This window comes from Dermochelys coriacea, chromosome 4 (assembly GCF_009764565.3).
Source record: "Dermochelys coriacea isolate rDerCor1 chromosome 4, rDerCor1.pri.v4, whole genome shotgun sequence".
Taxonomy (NCBI): domain Eukaryota; kingdom Metazoa; phylum Chordata; order Testudines; family Dermochelyidae; genus Dermochelys; species Dermochelys coriacea.
Window position 1 is genome coordinate 28,812,689 of NC_050071.1, and position 13,160 is coordinate 28,825,848.

General features: G+C 42.2%; 1 protein-coding gene across 8 annotated transcripts in view; it reads right to left on the reverse strand.

The window, feature by feature from the left end:
* The window catches only part of EMCN (endomucin), an 83,260-nt gene that overhangs the window by 57,849 nt on the left and 12,251 nt on the right, over positions 1–13,160 (reverse strand). For all 8 annotated transcript variants that reach the window (XM_043513329.1, XM_043513330.1, XM_043513327.1 and 5 more), the window contains exon 2: positions 1,064–1,117. In XM_043513329.1, the coding sequence (XP_043369264.1) occupies positions 1,064–1,117 (54 nt within the window). The remainder of the gene's footprint in view (positions 1–1,063; positions 1,118–13,160) is intronic.

A 13,160-nucleotide genomic window follows, 5' to 3' on the forward strand; every position in this document is an offset into this window, starting at 1 on the left:
GCCGCAGTAGGTAAGCTGGGGTAAGGGGGCGCGCAGGGGAACCGGTCCCCACCCCAGCTTGCCTCCGCCTCGCTGGGCCTGAGTGTGAAGCCGCCACCTGCTTCTCAGTCTCCCACCCCCCACCCCCGGCTTCCCGTGTGAACAGCTGATTCGCAGGAAGCGGTGGGGGGGGGGCGGAGAAGCAGAGTGGGGCAGCGCATTCAGGGGAGGAGGCGGAGCCGGAGCCGGAGCCGGAGCAGAGGTGAGCTGGAGCACGGGGCGGGGAGCTGCCGGTTGGTGCTCTGCACCCACCAAATATTCCCCGTGGGTGCTCCAGCCACGGAGCACCCACGGAGTCGGTGCCTAAGGCGCCACTTTTGATGTGATCGGTTGGGGGAGCGGCCGCTCCCCCTGCTCCCCACCTAGCTACGCTCCCATGCCCCTAGGAGCCAGAGGGACCTGCCGGATGCTTCCTGGGAGCCGTCCCAGGTAAGCACCGCCGGGACTCCCCACCTCACCCCCCAGTAGGTCCCTCCGGCTCTTAGGGGTGGGGCGGAGTGGGCACCCACTAGGGTGGCCCACAAGACCCTCCTGCCTGGTTCCGGGGGCAGTCAGGGGACAGGGGAGGAGGGTGGATGGGGAAGGGGTCCTGGGGTGAGGGCACAACCCCCTCGTGGGGTGAGGAGGGAACCTGTTGTTAAGATTTTGGCAGCTCATCACTGCATAAGGAGAACCAAAGACTGGAAGCTGAAGCCAGACAAAATTCAAATGAGAAATAAGGCCACATTTTTAAACAGTAAGGGTGATTAATCATTGGAAAAAGCTACCAAGGGAAGCATCTATTGATGTCTTCAGATCAATACTGGATGCTTTTCTGGATAATATGCTTTTGCCATATACAAGGGATTGGACTCAATACAGAGGTATCTGAATGAAATTTAACAATCTGTACTAAACATTAGGTCAGATTAAAAGATCTAATGGTCCATTGTTGCCTTAAAGTTCAAGAATCTATGAAACATCATTGATTAATGTGTCTGTTCTAAACAGATTATAAAAAGATTGTGAAAGGAAGTACTCTTACCTGGACTCGAGTGAATGCTGTTGGATGTTGGAGTCATAGATGAATTTTCTTTTGCTGATATTTTGATAAAAGAAACACTATTAGTCAGTTAACCACTGTTCTCAACAGATGTCTGTCAAAGGAATAATCAATAATCAAACAAGGAAGGAAAAGTGAAGTCCTTCTGCAGAGCAGCTCTCTTTGAGCAGCTGGTAATACTTTCCTTTGATGGTTTATGGATTAACCTTATCTTTTAAAAACTGCCAATTGTTTTGTGCATTTTGTGATTCCAAGAAACATTTGATCTCTTTTGGAGTGTGTTTTCGAATAGCCTCCTTAAATACTCCTGCAAATTTTGCAAGTGTATCTATTTTGTGCATTCAGTGACCTGCGAAGAGATACCGCTGCAAATTTTGCTTGCATAATTAAGAAGTGTGTTTCAAACTTTGACCTCATATCTTTTCTTTTAAAATGTCTTAGTTACATTAGTGTAACAGCTACTCAACTACTAAAGTTGTAGCAACTAACTATGGGATTTTGAATATGTAGTCCTGGCCATATCCTGATCTGCTCTAAGTGGGCTGTCTTCCTGAATTCCATTCTGGGTGTAGAAGCTTGGCTTCTTGTATTATGGTCAGATAAGTAGTTGAATGAGAGTCCTTGGGAAAAGCCAGGTAGGAAGCATTCAGAAGAAAACTTTTTATTTGCCGGACTCTTATCTTTGAACAGCATCCCGTAGGGTGCACACTGGCACTATGCTGCTGGAATTATCATCATTCAAATGAGACGTAAAACATTAAGCAGTGAAAAATCTCACAGCACTCTTCAGGATAGCAAGGATATTAACCTAACTTCAGCATTCTGGCCAAATCCCAAGGTGGATATAGTCTGCCTACCTGAAATTCCCTCTTTCCTTCAATATCACATTCTTCTCGTCCTCTCCTTAAGATGTTGCGTAGTTTTACAATATGCTTGGGAAACATTTATCACTTTTCACCAAAAAATTGACTGTCTTTCAATGACAGTACATAAGGCCAAATTCTGCCCACATACACAACCTTTCTTAAGAGGAGTGTGTGCATCTGTCTGTCAGTCTGTATCTAATGGTAGAATTAGTCCAATAATTTATATAGAAACTATAATTTGTAAAATGCCCTGGGATCCATCTCCAGGAAAGGGTCTATATGTGATACAAGATAATCACCATTAAAAAAGTATTACAATCAGAAGATATTGTAATATCCAATATCCAAAGATATATCCAAAGATGAAACAGCATATTAAAATATACCCACTATAAAAACTAAATGAGAATGATAAACTTGATCCCCTTTTATAAGTCAAAATTTAGCATAGTCACTACCCTTAAATTACCACAATGCCCTTGGGATATGGCAGTCAGGGGAAGGCCATTTAAAAAAAGAAAGTCTACACATCAGTATATAATTTAGACAATACCACTGTGCAATTTATTGCAGATCAGCACTAGTATTAAAAGTGTACCACCACTTTAAGTGCTAAACACAAATGCAATCCCAGCTTTCTTTAGCTAAAGTAACATTTAAGTGGTTGCTTGCTCCAGCCAACTCCCAAATGTACAGAGCAGCTCATCCTGCCCACGTTCCTCTCCACCCCACCTTCTCTCTGACTAAATATAGTTAGTCAGTGCCCAGCCCCTGACTTCCCATGGCACGTCCCTTTTCTAGGGTGACTCATTGCTTGCCTACAGTTGGCTCTGCCTTGATACTTTACAGGTCCCCACACTAAAGGCAGATAGCTGTGGTCTCTTGTTTAATTAGAATGACAGGTTAACTCCTTCCCTCCTGAACTTCTGGGTGTGGTCAGAACAGTTCATCACATACCTCAATGTTTATTTAAAAAATACTGAATAACTACAGTGGATCTAAACTCTTTCTCTGGTTGCTTGCTGTGGTACATTCTCATGAGTGAATAAAACAGACTTGCTGAAGTCAACAAAATGCAACTGTGGCAAGATGTATTTATTTCACTTTGCTACAGCACCATTATTTTAAAAAATTTCAGTAGGAGGACAACTGAATACAATTATACAAAATCCAAACAGGTTTAAAGACTATATAAAACAGAGAAATAAGTAACTAGCCCTATTAATATTGGTTTCTAGATTTATGCCTATAATTAGAAGAATAAGTGAGATGTATGATGACCATTTTGGTAAAAAGAAAAGGAGCACTTGTGGCACTGTAGAGACTAACAAATTTATTTGAGCATAAGTTTTCGTGAGCTACAGCTCACTTCATCGGAATATACCATTTTGGTGTTCGTTAAAAATACATCAGTGAAGTGAGTTGCCTAGCACAACAGTAGTTTGGCCTTGTGCATAGTGTACTTCTCACTGAAAGCCAAAAAGGAATTAAGTCCTTATGAACAGTCTTGACAGAGGATCTAGGAAGCTTAACTTTACGTGTGAGGCTACAAAATAGATGTATGCACGGTTCTGAGCTCGCATGTGTTGAGTATAGGAACCCTAATGTGTTGATAGTGTCAGTGGTAACAAACTGATTTAAGACTATAATTTAAGTATGGCCACACTGATATAGAACAAAGGACTATATAGCCCAGTATCCTATATCTCATCTGTGATGGGGCATATAAACCCCACATTGGAAAGGAAGGGGTTAAAAAGCTGCTCTGGCCCCATTACACTTGAAAAACATGCACAGGCTGGAGAAGGGCTTAAAAGGGGAGCGGAGCATCTCAGGAGGTGGCAGACAGTGGAGGTAAAGAGATTTACATTCGGAGCTCCTGCGAAGGAGCATGGTAGGAGTTCCTGAGGTCTGGTTATAAGGATTTGGTCAAGTCCTTGAAGGAGGAAGTCACACCTCTCCAAAGGACTTTATCTTTGAGTTCAGCTAATAAATGAATTTATCCATTGGGAAGAGAGGGGCTGGTAGAAAGTGATCCAGGGAGGCAGAAGTATAGCACTTTGGGGTGCAGGACTTAGCTGCTTACCACTGGGCCCTTGAATGGAACCTGGTGGAGAGGCGGTGTTCACGTACCACTCCCTAGGGAGTGCCAAAGACAAAAGTCAACCCATGGTATGGGGAAATCTTCTTAAGGGAAGGCCCTGAAAACAGAAGAGACTGGACCATGAGACCCTGACCCAAGGGGAAACCGGGAGCCCCTTGCCTCAGAGGACTACTCCATTGCTGGACTTTTTATATACCCAAAGAGGCAGATGCAAATGAGTGACCTGGCCTGAGGGATGAATTCATGCTTGACTTCAGATTCACCATAGCCCCAAGCATGCATGCTCCTACAGCTGTATGTAAGCACCTGTCAGCTCTTTGAAAATGCTTACCTGTCCTCCCTGCGTCAGCAGTAATCCCTAATATAGCCAGCGGTGGGAGCATCTCATGCTTACAGGGCAGCAACTTCCTCACTCAAGCTTCTCTTGTTTGTGTTCCCCTGCCACTAAATGCAGCCATGTGACCTATGGCTATGGAATTCTCAAGCCTGGGCAGCATGTTCATAGCATGGTCCCTGAGCAGCTTGTAACGTCTGTCAAGTAAAGGATAGAGAAGATAGAGCTGCTAGGATGGGGAGTCAAAAAATAATGAAAGAGCCAAAAGGACTAAAAATAGAACATAAAGAGGGGGGAAAGAAGGGGGAAATAACAGGATGGTAAAAGAGGACAGAGGAAGGACAGGAGAGGTAGACAAAAGAACAGAGGAAATGAGATGCAACAGAACTGTGTTTGGACATGATGCAAAGGGATGTGAAGGGAACGGGAACACCCATCTGCCAAAACAAGCCAAAGGAGGCTCCTGCAAAAATAGTTAGGAACCATTGTACACAGTGGTGGAACAACTCAGCAGAAATAAACAGTTGTGTAAATCAACAAAGTTTCTTCCTCATGTACTTATAAAATAAGAAATTAAAATACTTTCACAAGCATAAAGTAAACACAAATTCCAGTATGGGGTTCAACCTACCGCACCTGGGTGTGGAGCCCTATTGTCTTAAAATATTCTCTTCATTTTGCTTCAATCTTCACTAAAAAAATAAATTGTGAACAGATATTTAACATAATTTATATTAACAACAAGGGGGAAGGAACACAAGCCAAAGTAGGGAACAAACAGGTTAAAGATTATTTAGAGAAGTTAGATGTATTCAAGTCGGCAGGGCCTGACAAAATTCACCCTACGGTACTTAAAGAATTAGCTGAAGCCATCCCGGATCCATTATCAATTATCTTTGAGAACTCACGGAGGACTGGGGAAGGGCAAACATAGGACCTATCTTTAAAAAGGCAAATAAAGAGACCCTGCATAATTATAGACCCGTCATGCTAACTTTGATACTTGGAAAAATACTAGAACAAATTATTAAACGATCAATTTGTAAGCACAGAGAAGATAACCACCAACATGGATTTGTCAAGAATAAATCATGCAAAACCAAACTACTTCCTTCGGTTTACAGTGTTACTGGCCCAGTGGATGGGGTGAAGCAGTAAACATGATATTTCTTGATTGTAATAAAACTTTTGACAGAGTCTAGTTTGCACACTCTCATAAACAAACTGTAGGGATACGTGAGCTCGGTGAAATCGCTATAAGGTGGGTGCACAATTGGTTGAAAAGACCACACTCAAAGGGCAGTTACCAATGGTTCACTGTCACACTGGGAGGATGCAACGAGTGAGGTCGCACAGGGGTCTGTCCTGGGTCCAGCATTATTTGACATTTTCATTAATTACTTGGATAATGAAGTGGAGAGTATGCATATAAAATTTTCAGATGACACTAAGATGAGAGGGGTTGCAAGTACTTTGGAGAACAGGATTAGAATTCAAAATGATCTCGACAAATTGAGAATTGGTCTGAAATCAAGAAGATGAAATTGAACAAAGACAAGTGCAAATTATTTCACTTAGGAAGGAAAAATCAAATGCACAACTACAGAATGGGGAATAATTGGTGAGGTGGTAATACTTCAGAAAGGGATCTGGGGTTTATAGTGGATCACAAATTGAATACGAGTCGACAATATGATGCAATTGTGGAAAAGGCAAATATTCTGCGGTGTATTAACAAGAGCATTGTACATAAGACACAGGAGGTAATTGTCCTGCCAGCTCTGCACTGGTGAGCTCAATTGGAGTAACGTGTCCAGTTTTGGGTTCTACATTGGACAAATTGTAGAGAGTCCAGAGGAAAGCAACAAAAATGAAAATGTTTGGAAAACCTGATCTATAAAGACAGGTTAAAAAACCTAGTTACCTTTAGGGGGGAAGAGGGAAACTTGATAAGCCTTCAAATATGTTAAGCACTGTTATAAATAGGACTGTGATCAATTGTTTTCCATGTCTCCAGGTTACTCTGAATTCACTGATCAATATATGTCTACACTGCAGCGAGCCACCCAGCCCAGATAGACAGACTCAGCAGGCTTGGCATGATCTAAAAATAGCCATGTGGACATTGTGGCACTGGCAGAGGCTCAGGCTACCCACCCAAGCTCAGATACGCGAGTCATCAGTATTGCCAGGCTGATCTCCATTTCCCCGAAGTCTGGAGTTGTTTGGAGCCTTGTTTTTGGTGCAGAACCATCTCTAAAGGTATTACCCAAAAAGTATTCATTGAGCCAATACAGATCACAGAATCTTTTCAGCACAATTTCCTCGCAGTACCACCCCATGTTCAATTGAATAATATAGATAATAATAATTGCAGACAGTTCATTGTTGGAAAGAAAATGTGCATATAAGGAGTGATTCAGATGATAAGATAGAAGAGAAGCCATGATGGAAATTTGCCACTTCAATTACACCTCTATTTGGATTTCTCATCTTTCCTGTACAGTTATTCCTAACAATGAGGGTATATCTACACTGCAGTGTAAGTCCAGTGTTCAAACTCAGGCTCAAACCTAACCCTCCTTCCAACTACACACAAATCACACTAATGCAGGGCTTGGACGCAGATAGGGATAGAGGGTCGAAGCATGAGGCAAGCTGGGACCAATGTTCGAGCTTTGCAGTGTCGACGCAGTGCTCTGGGAATCTACCAAAAGTTTCTCACAATCCTATGAGCTGACCTCTGGACAGTGAAGTTTGATGACAGTCAATTTTTCCCACAATGCACCACAAACAAAGGAAGTCTGGGATATGGTTGGTTGGATTTGGCCCCAGTATAGATGTTGGAGTTCCAGGTTGAGACCCAGGGTTCAACAATTCCTAACCTGGGGTTACAAATTAGTGTAGATGCTCAAGCCCTAGAGTAACAAACCCACGGTCTGCTAACTCAAGTCCTACTAACCCTGGGTTTACATTGCAGTTTTGACATACACCGAGTGTTAAATGAATTTGAATGGGAGGAGTGGAAATTGATTGCATTTTACAACAGCCTTTTCAATACTATGTATGTAATGAATGACATTTTAAGGGCAACCAGGATAATGACAAGGAGTGGAATTCATTAAAGGAATTCTTCTAGCCCCTTCTCTCTAGTAGGCAATGCGCTGTACATGATTAGTTCATTTCAATCAGATGTGATTTTTGTTGCTCACTGCAATTAAGAGAGTCATGTAGTTCCGTGAGCAGTTCACTGCCAGTAATCAGCAGGGTCAAAAGTTACAGATACTTTTAAGAGTAGAGTGTTTTTGAACTTTGGGTACAAAACAAACAACTCAGTATAAACCCTCCCTATAATACTTTTGAGCTTCCTGTAAAGTACACCATTAAGCCAAAGTCAAACAGCAACAGGGGTGACAGGTCATGGAGAAGTCACATTTTGGACTGTAGTAGGTTCTCATATTACAATCTTGATTGCATAGCATTAGTAACTTATTATTATTTAACATTTAGATTGCAGTAATGCCTAGAAGCCAACCACATCAGGGCCCCATTGTGTTAGGTGCGGTACACACAAACATACCATTGATTAGAACTCTAGTTATTCAAAATATTGCTGAGACGTTGAAAACAGTTAGAGAAATGATGGTTCAGTTAACCAGGAGTAACCTGAAAGTTGCATATGCTGCAAGACAATGCTGAAATGTAGCCATCGTGTGTCAGTTAAGTGGTGTTTGAGTAAACACTGTTATACCATACTATACATATCAGAAAGATCAGTGGGCACCACAGAAATTCTAGGGAAAAGGATTTGTATCCCAAATCCTTCCAAACAGAATGCATTATCAAGAGGTTTAAACCTAACTTTAGAAGTTTCTCTTTAAAATCAAGTATGATCATTATTGCCAACCCAGGCATTCAAAACTCACAAGATTAGAATAAAATTCATGAGTTTTTAAAAGTAATAAACTTGGGTTGCGGGGGCGGGAGCTGTCTTCTGGTGTTTGGAGCCCTTTGGGTTCACATTTTCACCTTTTCTTTCACTTTCCTCTGTAACCATGAGGACTAAAAACTAACTTTTTTAAAAAACGTAAAAGCTGAGGTTCGCATGTGTTGAACCAGGGGCAGGAGCTTTTGGAGAAACACCAAATACTGCAAGACTTGCAGTACCCATGGAGTCAGCGCCTAAGGTGCCACTTTTGGCTGGTTAAATTTAGAAGCCCTTTTAGAACCCATTGTCCCACGCAGAACAACCGGTTCTAAAAGGGCTTCTAAATTTAACAACCAGTTCTAGTGAACCGGTGGGAACCAACTCCAGCTCACCACTGGGCCCAGGGCAGAAAGCCAAAGCCCCATCATATGAGACTGAAGCCCAGGGGCCTGAGCCCTGTCACCCGGGGCTGAAGCCGAAGCCTGAACATTGTAGCTTCATGGGGGCCCCTGTGGCCTGGGGCCCCAAGCAATTGGCCTGCTTGCTACCCCCTAACATGGGCCCTGGCTATTATATGCAGAAAACGAGTTGTTGTGGCACAGATGGGCCATGGAGTTTTTATAGCATATTGCAGTGAGCCTCAGCAAGAAAAAGGCTGAGAACCTCTGTTTATATGGACAGGCTGAACAGATTCACAATGGCGAGGTTTAATTGCCCCATTTCAAGTTGTAAAGGGCCGTTTTTCTAGTGCAGACTAGGCTAAAAAGTGTAAGCCAAGGAGAGGTGCCAGTCTCTTTAGGCTTAGGTGCAGAGCAGCGTAAAGCAATGGCCCACTCTCATTTCAGTTTGCCAAACAGACACCCTCCCTTCAAACACCGTCCCCCATAAAGGGCAAATTAAACCTCAGTTTTTAAACACACTCATTGTTGCAGACCCCTCTTCTGGAAGCAAAGAAGGAGGGAGCCATCCACTCCCACAGCAGGGGGACATTCAGGCCTTGAGAGAAGCTAGCAAGACCAGAGAGTCTCAGGAGGGCAGTCCTACTATGACCTGTTGAGGGTAGGGCAGCAGCTCCCTGCTTTGATATGGGAAGCGAAGGGAGTAGAAATAGCTGGGAATAGGAGGAGGGAAGGGCAATGAGTAGGATGGAACCAGAACCCAAGCTACTGCAATGCAAAAGGAAAAAGAGGGTAATGGTGCTGCTGAGAGGGAATCTAAGCCACACAGTAGAGGAGGCCTCTTACCACGACAGCTGGGAGGAACCAAAGGAAGAAAGGGGTGGAAGCAATTTCTCTACAAGAGAACAAAGAGTATCAGGAAGTGAAACACTGTGTTGATACTTCTCCTTCTTCCCCTTCCCAGAGCACTCCCTGTGCACCAGACAAACAGTCCATAAAAGCTATTTATATGCAAAGTGCCCAGAAAACTGTTCCTACACAAAATACTACAGAGGAGAATGAACAGAATAATAGTGAATAATTACTGGCACAATGGCTTAAGATAGATAGTTAATGACAAATTATCAGTTTACAAATCAAACTTCTGCCTAAACATTTTTACCCATTGTCATAAATGGCACTTAAAATAACTAATGGACTAAAGAAAAAGCATTTCTGTCACTAGCTGTACAGTTTGCAAACTTTGTGCCCCGACAAAGTATAGTCAGTTTCACTGATCCCCCTGCATAGTCTGGCAAAAACCAATAAAAAATCCCTACTACAGTATCTCCACTCTGCATTTCCGATGAACTCGGTGTATCTATGAGAAGCACTACACTACAAACTTCAGCCAGCATAGCTGTCAGGGGAGTGATGAGATGCGGTCCCTGGCTGGCATAGCCATGTTAGCAAAAGCCCCTAATGTAGATGAGCTTTTGCTGGTACAGTATAGCTTTTTTTCACTCAGGCTGGAGCTGAGATAAGCTATACTGGCAAAAGCATGAGTTTTACCAGTTTAACTGAATCTACACTAGGAACACTTTGCTGGTATAGTATAGCTATATGGTCAAAGTATTCCCTGCATAGACCTTGTCTCTCATACTATGCTGAGTGGCGCAGGGTCACTCTCTATTTTTGTGTATTACAGAGTGCAGTATACCTTAAGTGTGCTTTATACTAGCAATGAAAGGCAACACTTCACAAACATCCGGGAAGCTAGGGTCCCAGTTCTAGACAGATCTGGAAGTATTTACACCTCCAAAACAGTGGTTCTCAACCAGGGTATGCATACCCTGGGAGTACACAGAGGTCTTCCAGGGGGTACATCAACTCATCTAGATATTTGCCTAGTTTTACAACAGGCTACGTAAAAAGCACTAGCAAAGTCAGTATAAACTACAATTTCATACAGGCACTGACTTGTTTATACTGCTCTATGTACTATTCACTAAAAAAGTACAAAATTTATATTCCAATTGATTTATTTTATAATTATATGGTAAAAATGAGAAAGTGAGCAACTTTTCAGTAATAGTGTGCTGTGACACTTTTGTATTTTTATGTCTGATTTTGTGAGCAAGTAGTTTTTAAGTGAGGTGAAACTTGGGGGAATGCAAGATAAATCAGACTCCTGAAAGGGGTAGAGTAGTGTGCAAAGAATGAGAGCCACTGCTCCAGATCATCTCCCTCCCTTCTCCCTTTTTGGGGGGGCGGAAGGGGGGAGAGGGAAGAGGTATTGCAGGAGTCACTAAGGGATGATCTACCCACAAACTTGGGCTGGTTTAACTAAATCAATTTTAAAATACAGTTTTGATTAAACTGGTGCAAGTTTGTGTGTAGACAAGGCCTCAGGCTCCTCCTGTGCACCATATGGAGGAGTAAGAGAGAGAACAAAGTGAAAACACTTATCCCTCACAACAATCAAGAGTGGGAATATTGATCCCCTTCCAACTCACCCCACCCAATAGCTGAGAGAAGGCGATAGGACTCTGAATTATGCTTAATTGCTATTACGTTGAGACCTTAATTGCCAAGTTTAATCCTGGACCATATTTTTAAGGAGATAAAATGGAAGCCCTAGAAGATCTTAACCTATAAGAAGAACAGACATTTTAAAACAAACAGAGTCTTTTTATTATAGTTAAGTATCAAGGGGTAGCCATATTAGTCTGTATCCACAAAAACAACAAGAAATCCAGTGGCACCTTAAAGACTAAATAATGCTCAAATAAATCTATTAGTCTTTAAGGTGCCACCGGACTCCTTGTGGTTTTTATTATGGTTAGTTTGTTTAGCACAATGTACTCAGCACTGCACATTTCCCAAAAAAGCAGAATGTACTTACTCTTAACAGAGTCTGCTTTTTTGGGGTAGTGTACAGGGTTGACGACGTGGAATAGGACTGGTATACTTATGCACTTATCCTAGTCAATTAAAAAGTTTGCCAAATGTACAGACAAGTATAAAGCTGCCTTCGTTGTTTTACATGCAGTTGTCATACAGTCACTAAACGGGATCTCTCACTCAACTTTTGATAGCTGGGGTAAGATTTTTCAAAATCTTAAGTGAAAGTCAATGTGACTTGGGCCCCTAAATTACTTAGGTGCTTTTCAAAGTTTTTACCCTAAAACATTTTAAGAATGTGAAGGGAAAGGAATTAATGATTACTGAGAACTGTCAAATACTGCCAGGCACTGGATGGAATCAGAACCACTTAGCTGTTTGCCATGGGCTCTATACTGCTAACAGCTTATTGTGATTCTCCATTAGAGGGGATGGCCTGTTCTTTTAGAGCACAAAGATCTTAATTCTATTCTTTCTATTGCCTTGAAATACCAGGTGGTCAAGATGCATACCAGTGTGATAACTATGAAGTCCTAATGACAGGTTTCAGAGTAGCAGCCGTGTTAGTCTGTATTCGCAAAAAGAAAAGGAGTACTTGTGGCACCTTAGAGACTAATAAATTTTTTCCACCAAATGCATCCGATGAAGTGAGCTGTAGCTCACGAAAGCTTATGCTCTAATAAATTTGTTAGTCTCTAAGGTGCCACAAGTACTCCTTTTCTTTTTATGAAGTCCTAGATGGTCATAGTTTTATTACAGTACTTGTTTTGCTGTCCCCCAAATCAGTAAATTTTGTGTATGAAAATAAGGGGACAAAGGAGAACACGAGTATGAGTCAACTGGTAGTTATCTTCTATCATGCACTGTCGCTGTAGCATGCAGTAAAATCATGGGTTTGTGGCTAGCTCTAATAGAGTAAGATTCAACTTGGCCTAACTGTACAATGCAGGAAGGGGTCATTGCAGCTGCTCCTACTATGTATGTATTTTTAGCATATCCTGTATCTGCTATACACTCACTCCAGCCACACCCACACTTGCCATTCTGCTGCTGATATTTCTCCAGAAGCATTTGCGTTTGGAGCCTCAGATACAGCCTGACTGCCACATGAACTTCTGTGGGAATGTTAGAAATTGCTTTCATAATTACTTTAATTCCATACTGAATTAAGTCCCTGTTCATCTTTTTCCACAATGCTTAGAATAAAGCCACAAGGACTAGAAGGTACAGAACATCCCAATATTAAAGAAAGCAAAAATGAGATATTTGTTATCACTTTAGCTATAGATGCATGCAGAGGATAAAATATCTGGTATCTGTAACTGGGGGCAGGCAAATAGCTGGGGGAATTTACTGACCATGGATATTGACTATCTGGGTACACTAATTAGTCATTGGTTTCAGAGTGGTAGCCGTGTTAGTCTGTATCAGCAAAAACAACAAGGAGTCCTTGTGGCACCTTAGAGACTAACAAATTTATTTGGGCCACAAGGACTCCTCCTTGTTTTAATTAGCCATTGTTTCTTTGAATCTGCACCAGCCAGAGGGTACAGCTGGGTTCAGATT